Below are 16,329 nucleotides of genomic sequence, written 5' to 3'. Positions count from 1 at the left end.
TTGTGTTTAAACACTACACTGTCTTTCAGCCCTAGAATCACTGTAGAGGTGCTCAGACAATGAGAGGTATATGAACTTTTGATCAACTGAGAAACTAAAAATTCACACCATCCAGGTCATGCTTACTTCAGGCACATGTTCATTGAGAATCAGATTGCCCATGCTATTTTTATAGTAAACAGTCATTTTCCTTTTATTGCTGAACTTATTATAATTAAAATTTTTAGAAATTCTTAAAGATACAACCCTGCAGTATGTGATTGTTATTTATGTTGAATACATATGAATTTTTTTCATTCAAATGGGAAAGAATGATGCTATCATTCCTTTATTCTCTACAGATAATGGATCCAGAATTAATGCACAGTATAGTAGGAAGCTATTCTAAACCGCCAGAAAGAGTGTTTGTTCCATCATTCACCCAGAGTAATGAAACATCTCAGACTCACCACTCTGTGAACTTAGATGTTAACACTACTAAAATGCTTCATAGTCCAAACAGTCAAGGTAATGTTAACAAATTTTATTTAAAATTGGGGGATAATATAAAATATATAAAATATTTCATTTTTATGTGAAAAACTATTAATCTTAATAAAACTAATTTTGATTTTATTGCTAAAAGTTTCTATAAGCTGAGACGAGTCACTTGACTTTTTTTTTTTTTTTTGCTTCTTCAGCTATAAGATGACCATTAGTATAACCAGATAAATATATATATCACAGACTTATGAAAACATCATTAGAAAACAGAAGGATACACTTTTTTTTTTATTTGTTTGTTTTTTGTTTATATATCACTGGGTACAGTCAGAAGCACGGGAGGGTGAGAGAATTCACCAGAGCCAGAGCGGGGAGCAGAGCAGGCAGAAGGACCAAAGTACACTGCTGAGGGGAGCAGCCGGCGGCAGGAGAGGTCTGCGCGTCATGTGGGACCCTCCTCTGGTGGCCGGGGAGCAGCTGGGGATCGAACTGGCGGCGCAGAGGCCACGGGCAGCTTCGCAACCCAGCGCTCAACCGCTGCGCCACCGGGGAGGCCCAGGATACACTTTTATATGCTGCTGTCTAAAAAGGTTAACTTAAAATAACAATGATTTTTTTTCAACAGCTCTTATTTTAGCATTAAAAAGTCTTCAGCAAAAGATTCACCGTTTAGAATTAGAAAGGACACAAGCAGAAGATAACCTGAACATTCTTTCCAGAGAAGCAGCACAGTATAAAAAGGCCTTGGAGGATGAAACAAATGAGAGAGATTTGGCACACCAGGAACTGATAAAGCAGAAAAAAGGTAAGAAAATTCAGTATTTCTCAGAAACAAGAGGTTACCAAAGTTTACAATTTAACAAGCCCTGTCTAAATAAATTGCTTATGTCCATTCAGAGCTTGAGGTTTTATTCCCAGACATTTTGATATTTTCAGGAAATGGATATGAACTTATACCTCTATCATACCTGTTGCCACAGTAAATAAATTCTTGAGATTAAAAGAAAAATTAAGGTTTTAGACAAATTGTGTTTAGAAGTCAGAACATTTTTATAATACTAACACACTCTAAGCCAAATTCATTTTATTTGCTTTTTTAAATTAACATTGCTTTACCACACTGTATATAATTTAGGGGAAAGGTTCCTGCTTTGCTGTTCACTACTGTTTGCCCTCTGCAATCAAATTCTAAGTCATATTCTGCAATCATATTTCTAGGTTAACCCATAATTTAATTGAAATTGAATTATAATTTATTTGAAATACTTTATATTTTCAGTTAACAGTTTTTTAAAACTTGAAAACATAAAATATAATTAAGCAATATAAAATAAAAATTGCAGAAAGAATTTTATGTAACTTGAAATCAATTAGTGGAAATGAACAGGAAAGTGGAGGTTTCTGTTGAAATTATGAAAAGGATAGCTGGATACATGTTTTATAGATTTAGAACATGTTTATGTCATTTTACTTTAAAACATAGCGCTTTCTTTTTCCTTGTAACACTAAATTCACCTTCATACACAAGGTTCAGATTTGAGTTCCAGCTTATAATCAGAATGAAGAAATAGGGAGAAAAAAATTTCTGAGATAATTGGACAAAGTGGGGGGCGGGAGGGGAGGGATTGGGATCAGAATGGGGGGGTTGCAATTGTATGGGGAATATAAAAATAAAAAAAAAAGTGAAAGAAAAAACTGAAAAAAGTAAAAATGGTATTAGAGATTGCTTACACTTTATAGAATTAACTGTGCTATCAGTAGTCAAGAGGAAGGAACATGGAAATGGTAAAATATATATTGCTTAGTTTCCTGAAAGAGAAGAAATGTATCGATAGGGAAGAGACTTTAGGTCCTGTATATTTCTTTTAATGCCATTTCATAGGAGCAGCCAGGATTTTTTACTATCCTGCCCTTTGGGTCTTTAGGAGACAGTGTTAAGCTAAGTACATGTAGTTCATGATATTCACAAAAATATTGTTCTTAACTCTGGAAGAACTAAAGAAACCTTGAACTTTTGGCTATTTCTTGTGAAATCAATGAATTGACTCATCATTACTTTCTCTTTTTCATAGGTATAAGTATACAATTAAGTTCAGCCCAGTCTCGCTGTACTCTTCTAGAGAAGCAACTAGAGTATACAAAGCGAATGGTTCTCAATGTAGAACGAGAGAAAAATATGATCCTAGAACAACAGGTAAGCATATTTTCTATAAGAAATATAATTTTATGTTTTTTTGAGGGATATTTAACATAGGAAAATTGCCATAACTTAAGGATATAAAGCTGTACATAAGAAATTCCATTTACAGTGATCCAGAGGGACTAACCTTTCTGTAGCTGGAAAACAGGAAGGACTGAATAGAATATTTAAAAAGGAAGGAAGGGAAGAAGGGAAAGAAAAAGACAAAAGGCAGAAAAGGAAAGAAATACACAAATGCCTTTGAGGATTAACAAGGGGATGGACGAAAAACCACCATTTCAAAACCTATGTGCAATAATAAGGAAGAGAGTGAGGAAGAGAAAGGAAAAACTATGCAAAGACATTGGAGAGATTAGTAGTCTTATTAAAATTACAGTAAGTCACAATATCAACAACAGGAGTTGCTGCTCAGGAGATTATAGAGTCCCATTACAAACTAGATTTCATGATGACCAAGTCCTGGGGAATATGTAGGCCTGCTAGGGCGATCTCTGTGAGTTTAACAATAACTCTTTAAATATTTATCCATCACAACTCCACTGCTCAGAATCACCTAATATCTACTGTGTGCATTTCACAGTCTGTTTGGATGAATGGCAATCACTTTGAAGAAAAAAAAAATAGTCCCTTTAACCATGTATTTGTCTGGCAGTCTTTATCTCATCATCATTGGTGAGGGATATTTTCACTGGACATAGGATTCTAATTGACAGTTTTTTGTCCCCAGCACATTAAAGATGTTGTCTTCTAGTTTTTGTAGTTTTCTAATGAGATTTGTTGTCTTCATTCTTCCATGCATAATGCGTTCATCATTTCTCAGACTTTTAAGTTTTCCCTTTATTGCCAGTAAACAATTTGATAATCATACACTGGTACGTAGTTTTCTTTGTATTTATTCTTCTTAGAGTTTTGTTTTTTGAGATTCTTGAATCTGTCAATAATAGTTTTCATCACATTTAGAACAGTTTTATCTATTATCCTTCAAGTAATTATTCTTGTTCCACTTTTCTTGCCTCTGCTTCTGTAACTCCAGTTGAATACTCCAGGTCACCAAGATTCTGTTTGTTGTTTCTCGGTTTTGTTTTTTAATAGACTTAATTTTTTTAGAGCAGTTTCAAGTTTATAGAAAATCAAGCAGATAATACAAAGAGTTCTCATATACCCCTTGCCCCCCTTCTAGTAGTCTCCATTATTAACATCCTGTATCAGTTTGATAATTAATACTATTACAGAGTAGTATATAGATATGCATATATGTAACACATGTTTAACTTTTCTTCCTGTCCTATGTATGCTTTATTCCTCCGATGGCTGATTTTTTATGTTATAGTTTCATAGAGGGTAAATCAGTAAGTAGGTTTGGTTACCTTGTGAATAACACTTTAATACAGGTCTTACTGATGTTTTTCTTAGTAGAAATGTTTATAAAGATGCATAAAAGAGTTTGTTCCATTGATACTAATAATATAGCACATTATTTTTACACATTATATTTTTTAAAAAATAAATTTGAGTTCTTGGTTTTTGTTTGCAAGCACCTAATGCATGTAAAGTATGTATGTGATTCTCATGGCAGATTTATATTGTGCTTTGAATTTTCAGAAATTGCATTTTCTTGAGCCATTGACATCACTTGCCAATTCAGGTTTTGTTTTTATCCTCTCCAGGCTCAGCTTCAAAGGGAGAAAGAACAAGATCATATGAAGCTGCAAGCAAAACTCGAAAAGCTGGATATCTTAGAAAAAGAATGTTTTAAACTTACAACAACACAGAAAACTGCCGAGGTAAGCTTCTACTTGTTTCTTTGAAGTGGTAATGCCAGGAATAAATCTTAAGTGTTAGAATAATTGGCACTGTATGTGAATATGTACAGTAAATCTTAGATTTATAAAACTTCATTTAATAAGTTTTAGTAAGACAGATATGAATTCCTGCCTAAAGAGATGAAAAGTTAATATCTTGTCACAGCATGACTGAGTTTGCCTTTTTATGTGAAATTACAATTTTGATTTCTTGTGAAATGGCAGAACATTTTCATTTGTCAAATAATTTACCTAAAGGATAAATTTCACTGCTTACCAGTCAGTTAAACCTATCCCAGATCCTGTCCTGAAATGCCCTCTTTTTCACCCAAACCTTATTCATTTCATAGAACTTCACCAAGGCTATTTCTTCTGTGAAGCCTTTTTTGAATTCTTCAGCACTCAGGAAGCTTTCCCTTTGAAACAGGACTGTCCTCCTATTTTCAGGCACACCATGGATATAAGATGAAATACCTTGTCTTTATGGTTACACAGTGTATACATCGTCTGTGTCACATCATATCTGTTGCTTTGTTGTTTTGTTTCATGTGTGTTACTCTTGTTCCCTAAGTGCAATGTAGATTATTAAGTAAATAGGACCCTATCTTATATTTCTAATAAATGTTTCTGTTTTTTCCCTTTTCCAACAACTTTGACCTTGTCACATGCACATGGTAGACTATTGTAATTTGTCTATTTGTAATTTGACTATTGTGATTTGAATGAAACACTGACATTTTAAACTATAATTGTTTGACCTAGACTTTGAAAGATTTGATCATTATGGTTTTGTTTCTGGAAGTTAAAGCCTATATGTATACATTCTTTGCTTTCCCTTAGAAAGCCAAGACAAATCTTAGTATATTTTGCCATTCCTAAGATAAACAGCTGTGACTGCATCAAATTAAAGAGCTTCTGTACGGCAAAAGAGACAGTAACCAAAACAAAGAGACACCCCACCAACTGGGAGAAAATTTTTGCACACAACACTAATGATAAAGGACTGATCACAAAAATCTACAAAGAGCTGAAGAGACTCAACAAAAACAAAGTAAATAATCCAGTTAAAAAATGGGCAAAAGAGCTAAAAAGGAACTTCTCCAAAGAGAAAATGCAAATGGCCAACAGGCATATGAAAAAATGTTCAGCATCACTTGTAATCAGGGAAATGCAAATCAAAACTACAATGAGATACCATCTTACACCAGTGAGAAAGGCACATATTAAAAAAACAAGCTACAACAAATGTTGGCAAGGATGTGGAGAAAAAGGAACTCTCCTGCACTGCTGGTGTGAGTGCAAACTGGTCCAACCACTGTGGAAAGCTGTGTGAGATTCCTCAACCTGCTAAAGATGGAACTTCCATATGATCCAGCAATTCCACTTCTAGGTATTTACCCAAAGGACACAGAATCATTAATTCAAAAAGGCACATGCACCCCTATGTTTATAGCAGCACTATTCATAATAGCTAAGCTATGGAAACAACCCAAATACCCAAAAATAGATGACTGGATCAAGAAGATGTGGTACATATACACCATGGAATATTACTCAGCATTCAAAAAAGATAAACACATGCAATTTGCAGCAACATTGATGGCGCTAGAAGGGATCATGCTCAACGAAATAAGCCAGAAAGAAAAAGAAAAATACTAGATGGTCTCACTCATAGCAAGAATTTAGAAAACCTAAATAAGGGACCAGGAAAAAGATTAATTATAATAAAGTAAAAATGAAAATCAACAAGCAACTATAAACCAGAGACTCACTATGGGGGGGAGGAAAGAGGGATTAGGGTCAAAATAGGGAGGTGGGGGGATTGTATGGGAATATAACCAAGATGAAAATGCATACATACATTGTACAAAAATGAAAAATGATGTAAAAAATATATAAAATAATTTTTTTAAGACATAACAAAAAAAAAGAAATAAAAGCATATTTTCTTCATGGGAAAAAAAATATTTTGCCATTCCTTTTGCTTATTTTTTGCTTTAATTTGCCTACTGTTGATTATAATATTAAAAATCAAGATCCCAAGAGCTCTATTTGGTAAAGGAACAAAGAACATTGACTAGTTTTTACATAATAATCCCATTTGTTTTTATTCTTTTGCAGGACAAGATTAAACATTTAGAAGAAAAACTTAAGGAAGAAGAACATCAGCGTAAGCTATTTCAAGACAAAGCTTCTGAGGTAAATGAGGCACTGTATTATTTGTCACAACATACATGTTTTATAATACTTCATTTTCATTAACTAAAGCCTATAATCCAGACTCTTAATTCCTGCTTTCTAGATTTTTAATTTGTCTCTTTTTGCTCTGATAATGAAGTTCTAAATAAGTCAGCCTATATACCTTTACATACTTGGATGCATTGACAAGAGGTCTTTTGCTCTTTTGAAATTCTGATAAATATATATTTTTATTGGAGAGAATTCCTGGTATAGATTTTTTCAATTTAATATGTAGAGGAAATAATTCATTCTTTTATAAACAGTATATGATTGTAATTACAAAGAGACTAGGTGATTTTCACACAAAAAATAGTATTTTGAGTTTTCTTTCTCAAAACATGTTATTTATAAACTGAGACCTGATTTCTTATTATAATGTTTTTAAAGAGGTTATTAAAAATCAATTTTAGGGGCCTCCCCTGGTGGCGCAGCGGTTGAGTGCTGGGCTGCGAAGCTGCCCGCAGCCTCTGCAGTGCCGGTTCAATCCCCGGCTACCGGCGAGGGTCCCACATGAAGTGACAGACCTCTCCTGCCGTGCCCGCTGCTCCCCTCAGCAGTGTATTTCATCAGTCTTCCTGTTCTGTTCCTCGCTCTGGCTCTGGTGAATTCTCTCGCCCTCCCGCACTTCTGACTGTACCCAGTGCTTGTATGAATAAATAAATAAATCTTTAAAAAAAAAAATCAATTTTATAAATTTTTTTTTTAATATTATAGCTTCAAACTGGACTTGAAATCAATAGAATTTTAATGTCTTCAGTATCAAATCCAAAATGCTGCAAGGAAAAGAAGAAATCTTCAAAGGTATTCAATCCCTTTTTTTTAATTCATTAAAACTTATTTTTTCACCATTTTAATATTTATACCTATTCAATTCCAAAAAGAATCTATAGATATTTATAATAAAAGATATGCAATAATGCTGTGAAATGAGGATAAAAATATGTGTCCAGTGATGATAACTTTAGGTGTCAGGACAGAAATTCCATAAAAGCTACATTAAAGAAAGTAACAGTTGTTGAGCACAAAACCTAGCTTTTAGTTTGTTTGAAAGTAAAGCAAAAGTAACATAGGACAAGCAGTATATATGTCTTTATGAGATAACAATAAACATTAAAATTTTTCTAGAAAGACAGTTTCCTAGTGCAAACTCTAGAGAAACCTATTTTGTGTTACTTTTTAAAGAGGTACTAAATAATGCAATAAGTGCTGACAACACAGTGGCTTCTGGAAGCAGTTTTATAAATTCACAATAAAAAAAGAAGAATATTTAATTACAGCTCTGTAAAGTAGTTTATCTGAAACATTTATTGTTACTCTTCTTTCTATGCTTATGTGCTCTGAATTTGCCTAAAAGGAAGAATTGGGGAGTTAGTACTTTGTAGACTGACCAATATTTTGTTTAGGTGAGTTGATGTTTTGGATAGATTGTATTAAACCTTCTTAATTATCTATAATAATAAGAAAGAAGACCTTTAATTACTTTTGATCTTATGATTCTGAAGTTAGAATTTTGATGACTATTATTAGTGTTTATTTGATTTGCATGTTTTGTTTCTGTGTGTGATTTGCTGTGGGAGTCAGGGATACTATTTGTAAATAGCCTAGGCTAACCCTATTTAGATACAAGAATGGAGAAAGCGTTGCACTTAACTTTGGCTACTCTTTTATTAGCCTAAGTAAGAATTAAGGCTCAGTACTCTGCCTACATTTTTCATCATATTTTTTTTTTTGTTTCAAAGTATTTGCAAGCTACAATAATGGAAAAACATTTTCCCAATGCAACTTTATGTTGACATTTTACTTCTTTACTTCCTCACATATTTGTGTCTTATTTGTACAATGAGATGAGAAGCTACAAACCAAATAGAAAATGACTTGTGCCATAAATAAGAGACATTTTATGAGAGGGGGAAGAAAACGGATCAAAACAGGGGAGAGAAGAGCACAAGGGACTATGGTGATGAACTGGTGGTGGGAATTTTATGGGGAATAAACAATGATGTAAAATATAAAAAAATAAATTATAAAAAAAAAATGAGGATATTGTGCTTCCCACAAAGACCTCCACAAACTACTGAAAAAAAAAAAAGAAAATGACTTGTAAATAATTTGCAAGTGGAAAAATATGGACTTATTTTTATATTTATGGTTTATGGCATTCTTTGATGAGTACATGGAATTTTTTTAATTTACCTGTTCATCGTAATAATAATGAAGGTACAGAGAGAGAAATAAGGTAAAATAAATGAAGGAAGGAAAAGGTATCTTCTGGAAGGGAAGAGAAGAAAGCATCATTAACAGCAAAATCACTTTATAGAAGTACTTAGTTCAAATTCACAAGTTCATAGAATCTGCATATAATAATACCACTCTTCAAAGTTGATTGGAGCACTAATGTTGCTGAAGATAGAATCAGATTAAGTAAGATGATGGAAGCCTTTCTTTAAGGTTTTCATTATTCTCTTAAAAGGTTAAATTGTAATCAGAGATCACATTCACTGTAGAGAATAGAATTAAATTTCTTTTGCTCTTAATTATAATTGCTTGAAATAACGTTATGCCAAGCAATTGGCATATCTTCATTACTTGAATTCTTATTACTGGGACACAGAACTTAAGTGATTGTTCAGGGTCACCAGATAACTGAGTGAATAAGAACTGATTCAAATATTTTCAATTTGTCTACTTGTAAGTGATTTTATTTCTTTAATTCTGTTTTTAAAACATTGAGATTTGTAATAGTTACCATTTCTAAATTTCTATTAGGATTGGGATTATTTTGTTTACATTATGGAATTTGGTCATTTTGTTGACTGTTCCTTTGTTGAAGTATTAACTACAGTAACAATATTCTGGTTTACCTGAGATTTTCTCAGTTTTAGCACTCTAAAGTCCTGTGTCCTGGGAACTCCCTCAGGCATAAGCAATTTTGGACAATTGGTCACACTAGTTTAATTCCTCCAACAGAAATTGTTAGAGAAATAATTTAAATTATTTTTAAGAATTTAAGAATATAGCTTATTAATGCCATTTTAAAAATGTTAAATGAAAAGGTATGTGTAACAAAAATTGCTGCTTACACAATAATAAAACTCTTGTACTCACTTAGCTTAAGAACTAGAACAATACCAATACTGTTGAAGGTCAGAGTATTCCATTCCTCAGTTGCATTCTCTCCTCTAAACCCCAAGGGGTAACCCCAATTCTGATTTTTGTATTTATCATTCTGAGTTTTAAAAAAAAAAAATGCTTTGCCAGATAGATATTCTTTAAAATATACATTTCTTTAGGCTTTAACAACTTTGAACTTTATAGGAATGGAATTATTCTGTGTTCTTTCACAGCTTACTTTTTCTACTCAAAGTTTATTAAAGTCACTCAATTGATATCTATACCTGTGATTCACTGCTTTTTATTGTTATAAATTCTTTATTATATGGATAAAGTGTAATATATCATTTCTCCTTTCATTGAACATTTGAGTTGTTTCTTTTTTTTTATTATAGCAATATGGTTGTGAATATTGTTATACATGTCTCCTAGTGCATATGTACAGGAGTTTCTGTAAGATGCTGGACCATAGAGTTATGTATCCTTAACTTTACAAGATAATGTCCAAAGTGATTGGGCCAGTTTACATTTCAACCAGCAGTGACCATTCTTTCATATCCTTATTTTGAAATAATTATAGATTCATAGAAGATTACAGCAAAAATATACCGGAGAATCCCTTATATCTTCAACCAGTTTCCCTAAATGGTAACATCTTGCATAAATATAGTGTTAAAACCAAAGTTAACTTTGGTACAACACACAGAGCTTATTCAGACTTATAACAAATCGTAGTTATATTGACTGTATTTGTCATAGTCCTATTGAATTTCAATTTTTAGATTCATTTGTTTGTATATGTGAGTGTGTGTCATTTTATAGATTTTATCACATGTGTAGATTTTATAACTATCACCACAATCAAGATACAGAATTGCTCTACCATTATGAAGTGCCACTTTGCAATCAGAGAAGATTCTGGGCACTAATCCAAAGGGGTTATATAGCCTTGTATCCTTCTCCCTTCGCAACTTCTCATCAGTTCACCACCTCTGTTATTTTGTTTCAATATTTTATAAATGGAATCATACAGTATTTAACGTTCTGAGATAGTGTTTTTTACTTAGCCAGTTCTGTGGAGCTCTAACCAAGTTGTTATATATAGGAACACATTTCTTTTTATTCCTTTCTGTTTCACGTCATGAATGTACCACAGTTTAACCATTCACCTACCGAAGATTTGGGTTATTTTCAGTTTTGGGATTATTACCAATAAAGCTGTTAATATTTATGTACAGGTTTTTATGTGAACCTACCTGAGTTCTTATTTCTGTGGGGTCAGTGTCTAGGAGTGCAATTTTTGGCTTGTATAGTAAGTACATGTGTTGTTTTATAGGAAAGTATCAAACTATCTTTCAAAGTGGCTATGCTATTTTGTGTTCACACCAAGAATGTATGAGTGACCCCATTTCTTACTGGCTTTTGGTGTTTTCACTAGTTTTTGGCCATTCTGGTAGCTCTGTAGTGATATTTCGTTGTAACTTGCATATTCTTTCTTTATTCAAGATTTTTTTTAAGATTATTTATTATTTATTTATTTATTTGTTTATGCAAGCACTGAGTACAGTCAGAAGCGTGGGAGGGTGAGAGAATTCACGAGAGCCAGAACAGAACAGGCAGACTGACGAAGTACACTGCTGAGGGGAGCAGCGGGTGCCGCAGGAGAGGTCAGCATGCCATGTGGGACCCTCGCTGGCAGCTGGGGATCAACCGGTGCTGCAGAGGCTGCAGGCAGCTTCGCAGCCCAGCGCTCAACCTCTGCGCCACCAGGGGAGGCCCTAACTTGTATATTCTTAATCACTAATGTTGTATATCTTTTTGTGTGTTTCTTTGTCACCTGTATATCTTCTTTCTGTGAAATTCTATCCATATGTTTTGCCTATTTTCTAATAGGATTATTTGTTTGCAGTTGAATTTTGAGACTTCTTTGTCATAAATGTCTTTTAAAATAATTCTTTGCTTCTTCCCTTGTCAATATTTAGAAAACTAAATGTTTAAAGAGAGAACCACCTCAGCAACATTACTCAAAGTTTGGATCACTGGCTTTTGGGACTGAAGAGGGAAAAATGAAGGTACTTGTTTAAAAAAAACTCCTTCTTTGTTCTAAGTGCTATATAAATGCCATCAGTTATTTGAAACTGTTCTCAATGATTTCTTTTTCCCTAAAGACTGGCTGTACAAACTTGCATTCCACAAATAGAAGCATGCAAAACCTCCCGCAGATGATGCAACATTATGGCCCACATAACCTTCGGAAACCTGCTGAAGTGGCTAAGCCTAGATGTCTTTACGAGCCTACTAGAACAACTTTCCAGTGTAAAACTGTTCTGCCTGACTCAGGAAAGTCCATTTCCATTTGTGACAGTTTGTCTGAACTTTTAGTGGCAATGCAAGATGAGCTGGACCAAATGAGTATGTAAGTATTGTTCTTTATCAAAAGAAGTAGCATAATATTTAGATTATCATTTTTTCCTCAATTTTAAGAATACCACTTACGATTCATAAAGACCATACTTAGCCATTTGAACCTGTTTTGAGCTACAGATTTGTTAGAGCTGTCTTTTCATTGTACTTGCTAGTACTGTTTAAATTTTCAACTTTACTTTTCCAATCTAAGGAGTTCCTGTATTCCCAGATCTGGGCTGATATCAGACTGCATTGCTACATTTAGCTTTGAATATCAAGAATTATGATTTTTAAAGGTTGTTGCCGAGCCTAAATTTAAGTTATTTTTAAATGTATTAACCTCGGGCCTCCCCGGTGGCGCAGCGGTTGAGCGCTGGGTTGCGAAGCTGCCCGCAGCCTCTGCAGCGCCGGTTCGATCCCCGGCTGCTCCCTGGCTACCAGAGGAGGGTCCCACATGGCGCGCAGACCTCTCCTGCCGCCCGCTGCTCCCCTCAGCAGTGTACTTCGGTCCTTCTGCCTGTTCTGCTCCCCGCTCTGGCTCTGGTGAATTCTCTCACCCTCCCACGCTTCTGACTGTACCCAGTGCTTGTATGCATGTATGTATAAATCAATCAATCAATAAAAATAAATAAATAAATAAATTTTAAAAAATTAAAAAAAACCTTTAAAAAAAATAAAATAAAAAATAAAAAATAAATAAATGTATTAACCTCAAATCATAGTCTAGTTATATTTACCATATTTTTAAATTAGATAACATTACAGAAAGGGACTATATTTGAAAATTAATATTTAGCTCAGAAATTTATGATTGAACAGAATATTGCTTAATTTTGGTAAAGACATATACCAAAACTATAACAGTGCTTGACATTTGCTTTCTTTCATAGGGAACACCAAGAACTAATCAATCAAATGAAAGAAACTGAAAGCCATTCAGTCTATGAAGACATAGAATATGAACTACAGCATTTAGTTAAGAAAATGAAAATTAAAGGAGAACAAATTTCCAAACTGAAGAAGCATCAAGACAGTGTAAGAAGGCTTTAGTAAAGTATTTTAATAAAAATGTAAACTATCTGGATTCAGTGTTCTGTCTCTATGACTTTCCAAGTCTGAGGTCTGTATGTGTGTAAGTGAAAATGTGACTTCTGTCTAGTAATCACTTAGGCTACAAAACAGAGCCATTTTTGCCAGTGGAATAACATGGCCTTCTAAACATCTCTCCAAGATAATTTAAAGAATAGGGAGCAAGTAAGTTTACTTACATATTCAGAAATGGCTTTGGGGAAATTGTGAGATACTCTGAATTTGCCTTTGCAGCCTCCAATTGCCTTTGTAGTATTCTTTCTTTCCCTGCCCCTTACTCCCTCTGATGCCTTAATGATGACCCTTGTGTCATCATTAAGATCTTTACTTCAGTACCATACATAAACTTGGCTTCTTAAGCAGTACCCCAGACCTAAAACCACTCATTCTACTTTCCCAGAACAAGCTGTGCTATGTTCCATTCCCAGGAGCCTGCACTGAGCTTGCTGTGGTAGGGTGGAGACTCTTTATTTACATGTGAATTCTTAATAACTCAGAATGATTTCATAGCCCAATATTTTAACACAAGACTCATGGAATATTGTAATATTTTCTCCCAAGACAATGACTTCATAATTTGGATAATCAGTGCTGTTACACTGCTGGAGCAGAAGGCAAAGGCAGCCAGTCTTACCAGGAGTCCTTGGGTCACATCATGTAGCTAGCTATCTACGTATGGAATAATCAGCATTCATATGAGTTGGTGATCTGTTGATCTCACAATGAAGCCTCCCCACTTTTATGGAAAAATAGTAAAGGATATATAATTTCAGTTGTTTTTCTTCTATGGTCAAAAAGAAAAGAAAGGAAACGTGAAACAAATATTTTCACTTTATTGGCTTTGAAGGCACTGCTTACTATAAGTGAAATTTTTTTGTATGATTGTGTTAGATTAAAGATTATGTAACTTGTACACTTTCTTGTAATCTCATAGGAGAAATGTGAGAATAATAGTCACATTTTTAAAACTTGGGCCCTATGTACATAAATTACATATTGAAAAGTCTTTGTAATCCATAATAGCAGTATAAATCTTTAAGCATTTTATCATGATAAATTTAATGTCTGTAATAAAAATTGCCTTAGAAAAATAGAACACCAGGTACTTAGCCAGTGCTGGGATCATCTCTATAAATTATGCCTATACATAATTGCTAGGGTTGCTAGGTTTTGTTTTGTTTTATTCTGTCTACCCAACTATTATCAGATGTTCCTCCTTGAGATAAGGTTATTCTCTTGACTTTTTTTTTTAAATCTGGCATTTACTAGTACTTTAAATTTTGGAATATTTTTAAGTAAATATATATATATGTATATATAGACACACACATATAAATGTGTATGTGTATATACTTATGTATTTTATTTGTGTGCGTGCGTGTGTGTGTGTGTGTGTGTGTAAAATATCACCTGAAAGGTCCTTCTCCCTATTCTTCAGTTTTTACTCACTTCATGTCCTCCTATGCTGCTTCTTAGCTTTTTTAGTCCATTCATTGATCATGTCCTACTTTGGTCTTCTCAAATATACACTTTTCATTCTACTAAAAGTTACTCTGACCTGAATTGTTCTCTAGTTGTCACATATGTGGTTTTCTTTCACTAATAAAAAAAGAAGGGCCTCCCTGGTGGTACAAGGAGTTAAGCATCAGCACTATGAAGCAATCCGCAGCTACTGCAGCATGAGTTTGATCCCTGGCCAGGGAGGTTACCCACATGGTGCAGCAGACCTCTCCTGTCTCGCCGCTGCTCCCCTCAGCAGTGTGTTTCAGCACATCTGCATGTTCTGCTCCCCACTCTGTCTCTGGTGAATCCTCTCCCCCCAACCCATGCCTCTGACCTACACCCCAGTTCTTGTATGCATAAATAAATAAATCTTTAAAAAAAAAAAAGTTCCTTGAGAGTATTTGTTATATTTGTTGTCATATTTTTCTAACTAATGGCAGTGTGAAGCAGTTGATAGGTATTCACTAAATAAAAATTTAAATTGAACTTTTAAATGTCATGTAATCTTTAAACCATCAATTTGATCCATCTATTCAATGTTATGTTTTTAGTGTCTTTCTGGCTAAAATACTACATTTTTTTTCTCTCCAGGTTCGTAAATTGCAGCAAAAAGTTCAAAACTCAATGATGAATGAAGCTTCAAGTATTCAACGAGAAGACAGCAATCCTAAGGGCTCAAAGGATATCAGAAGAAGCCCCAGAAAATGTTTGCTAACTAACCCTCTTCAGAAGAACAGCAATTTTCATCCAATACCGGTCCATAATCTTCAAATGAAATTGAGAAAAGATGATATCATGTGGGAACAGTAACAATTGCAAAAATGTCACCAAAAATGAACTCGTCAATGAAAGATTGAATTGTCTAAAGTGGTTTTAATTTAATATACATTTATGAAATTTTGAATTATGTTTCTAGCCTCTATAAAATATTGACTTGTATTATTTTTAAATGAATGACCTAATGGCTTCCTAATCGTTACAAATAATAAATGATTGCTGTTTTGTTTTTCTAACTGATGAACTATATAATCTTACCCTATTTTAAAAACACTGTTCAACTTGTATCTTAGACTAGATCTAAGGAATTATGCTAGATTGTTAATAAATAAGTTGTAGATGTACCATTCCACTTTTCCTTTGGTACGCTTGTAACCTTAACCTTAAACCAATGTAAAATGAATAGAACATGGTAAGCTCTTTTAGCTTTCCTGCAATTTCCTCCCTGTCTTATTTTAGAGCTCTGAAATGTTTTTCTTTTTGGTGAATGAAAAACTTTAATAGGCCTTCAGTATTGTGAAGAGACCTTTAATCCAACTTTTCATGTGGCAATTACAAATAGAAACCCATAGTTATTTCATTTTTACAATAGTAACTCATCTTGCAGTATTCCTTCTCTGCTATTCCCATTCTCTTTTATAAATCGGTTTTTTAAATACCAGTGCTCTATCTTATCTTATTCTTTTATAACTTTTATAATTATGACTTTTGTTCCTT

The 16,329-nt window shown here is 33.7% G+C and overlaps 1 protein-coding gene across 4 annotated transcripts; it reads left to right on the top strand.

The window, feature by feature from the left end:
* Window positions 1-344: 344 nt before the first annotated feature.
* On the top strand, window positions 345-15,645 carry CEP57L1 (centrosomal protein 57 like 1; the record flags this gene model as incomplete). 4 transcript variants are annotated; one of them, XM_084256388.1, is made up of 10 exons in its annotated part: window positions 345-507; window positions 1,109-1,288; window positions 2,556-2,677; window positions 4,351-4,467; window positions 6,607-6,684; window positions 7,441-7,527; window positions 11,820-11,909; window positions 12,060-12,253; window positions 13,134-13,278; window positions 15,427-15,645. In XM_084256388.1, the coding sequence occupies 10 exons, from the start codon at window positions 345-347 to the stop codon at window positions 15,643-15,645; spliced, it is 1,395 nt and encodes a 464-aa protein (XP_084112514.1). The 4 variants fall into 4 exon arrangements, with proteins under 4 accessions (XP_084112514.1, XP_084112513.1, XP_084112512.1 ...); XM_084256387.1 differs by having other exon boundaries at window positions 12,021-12,253; XM_084256386.1 differs by having other exon boundaries at window positions 12,006-12,253.
* Window positions 15,646-16,329: the final 684 nt, after the last annotated feature.

This window comes from Talpa europaea (genome assembly GCF_964194135.1).
Source record: "Talpa europaea genome assembly, chromosome: 2".
In the NCBI taxonomy this organism is placed as follows: domain Eukaryota; kingdom Metazoa; phylum Chordata; class Mammalia; order Eulipotyphla; family Talpidae; genus Talpa; species Talpa europaea.
Note: the sequence above shows the minus strand (reverse complement) of the source record. Positions and strands in the feature narration are given on the sequence as shown.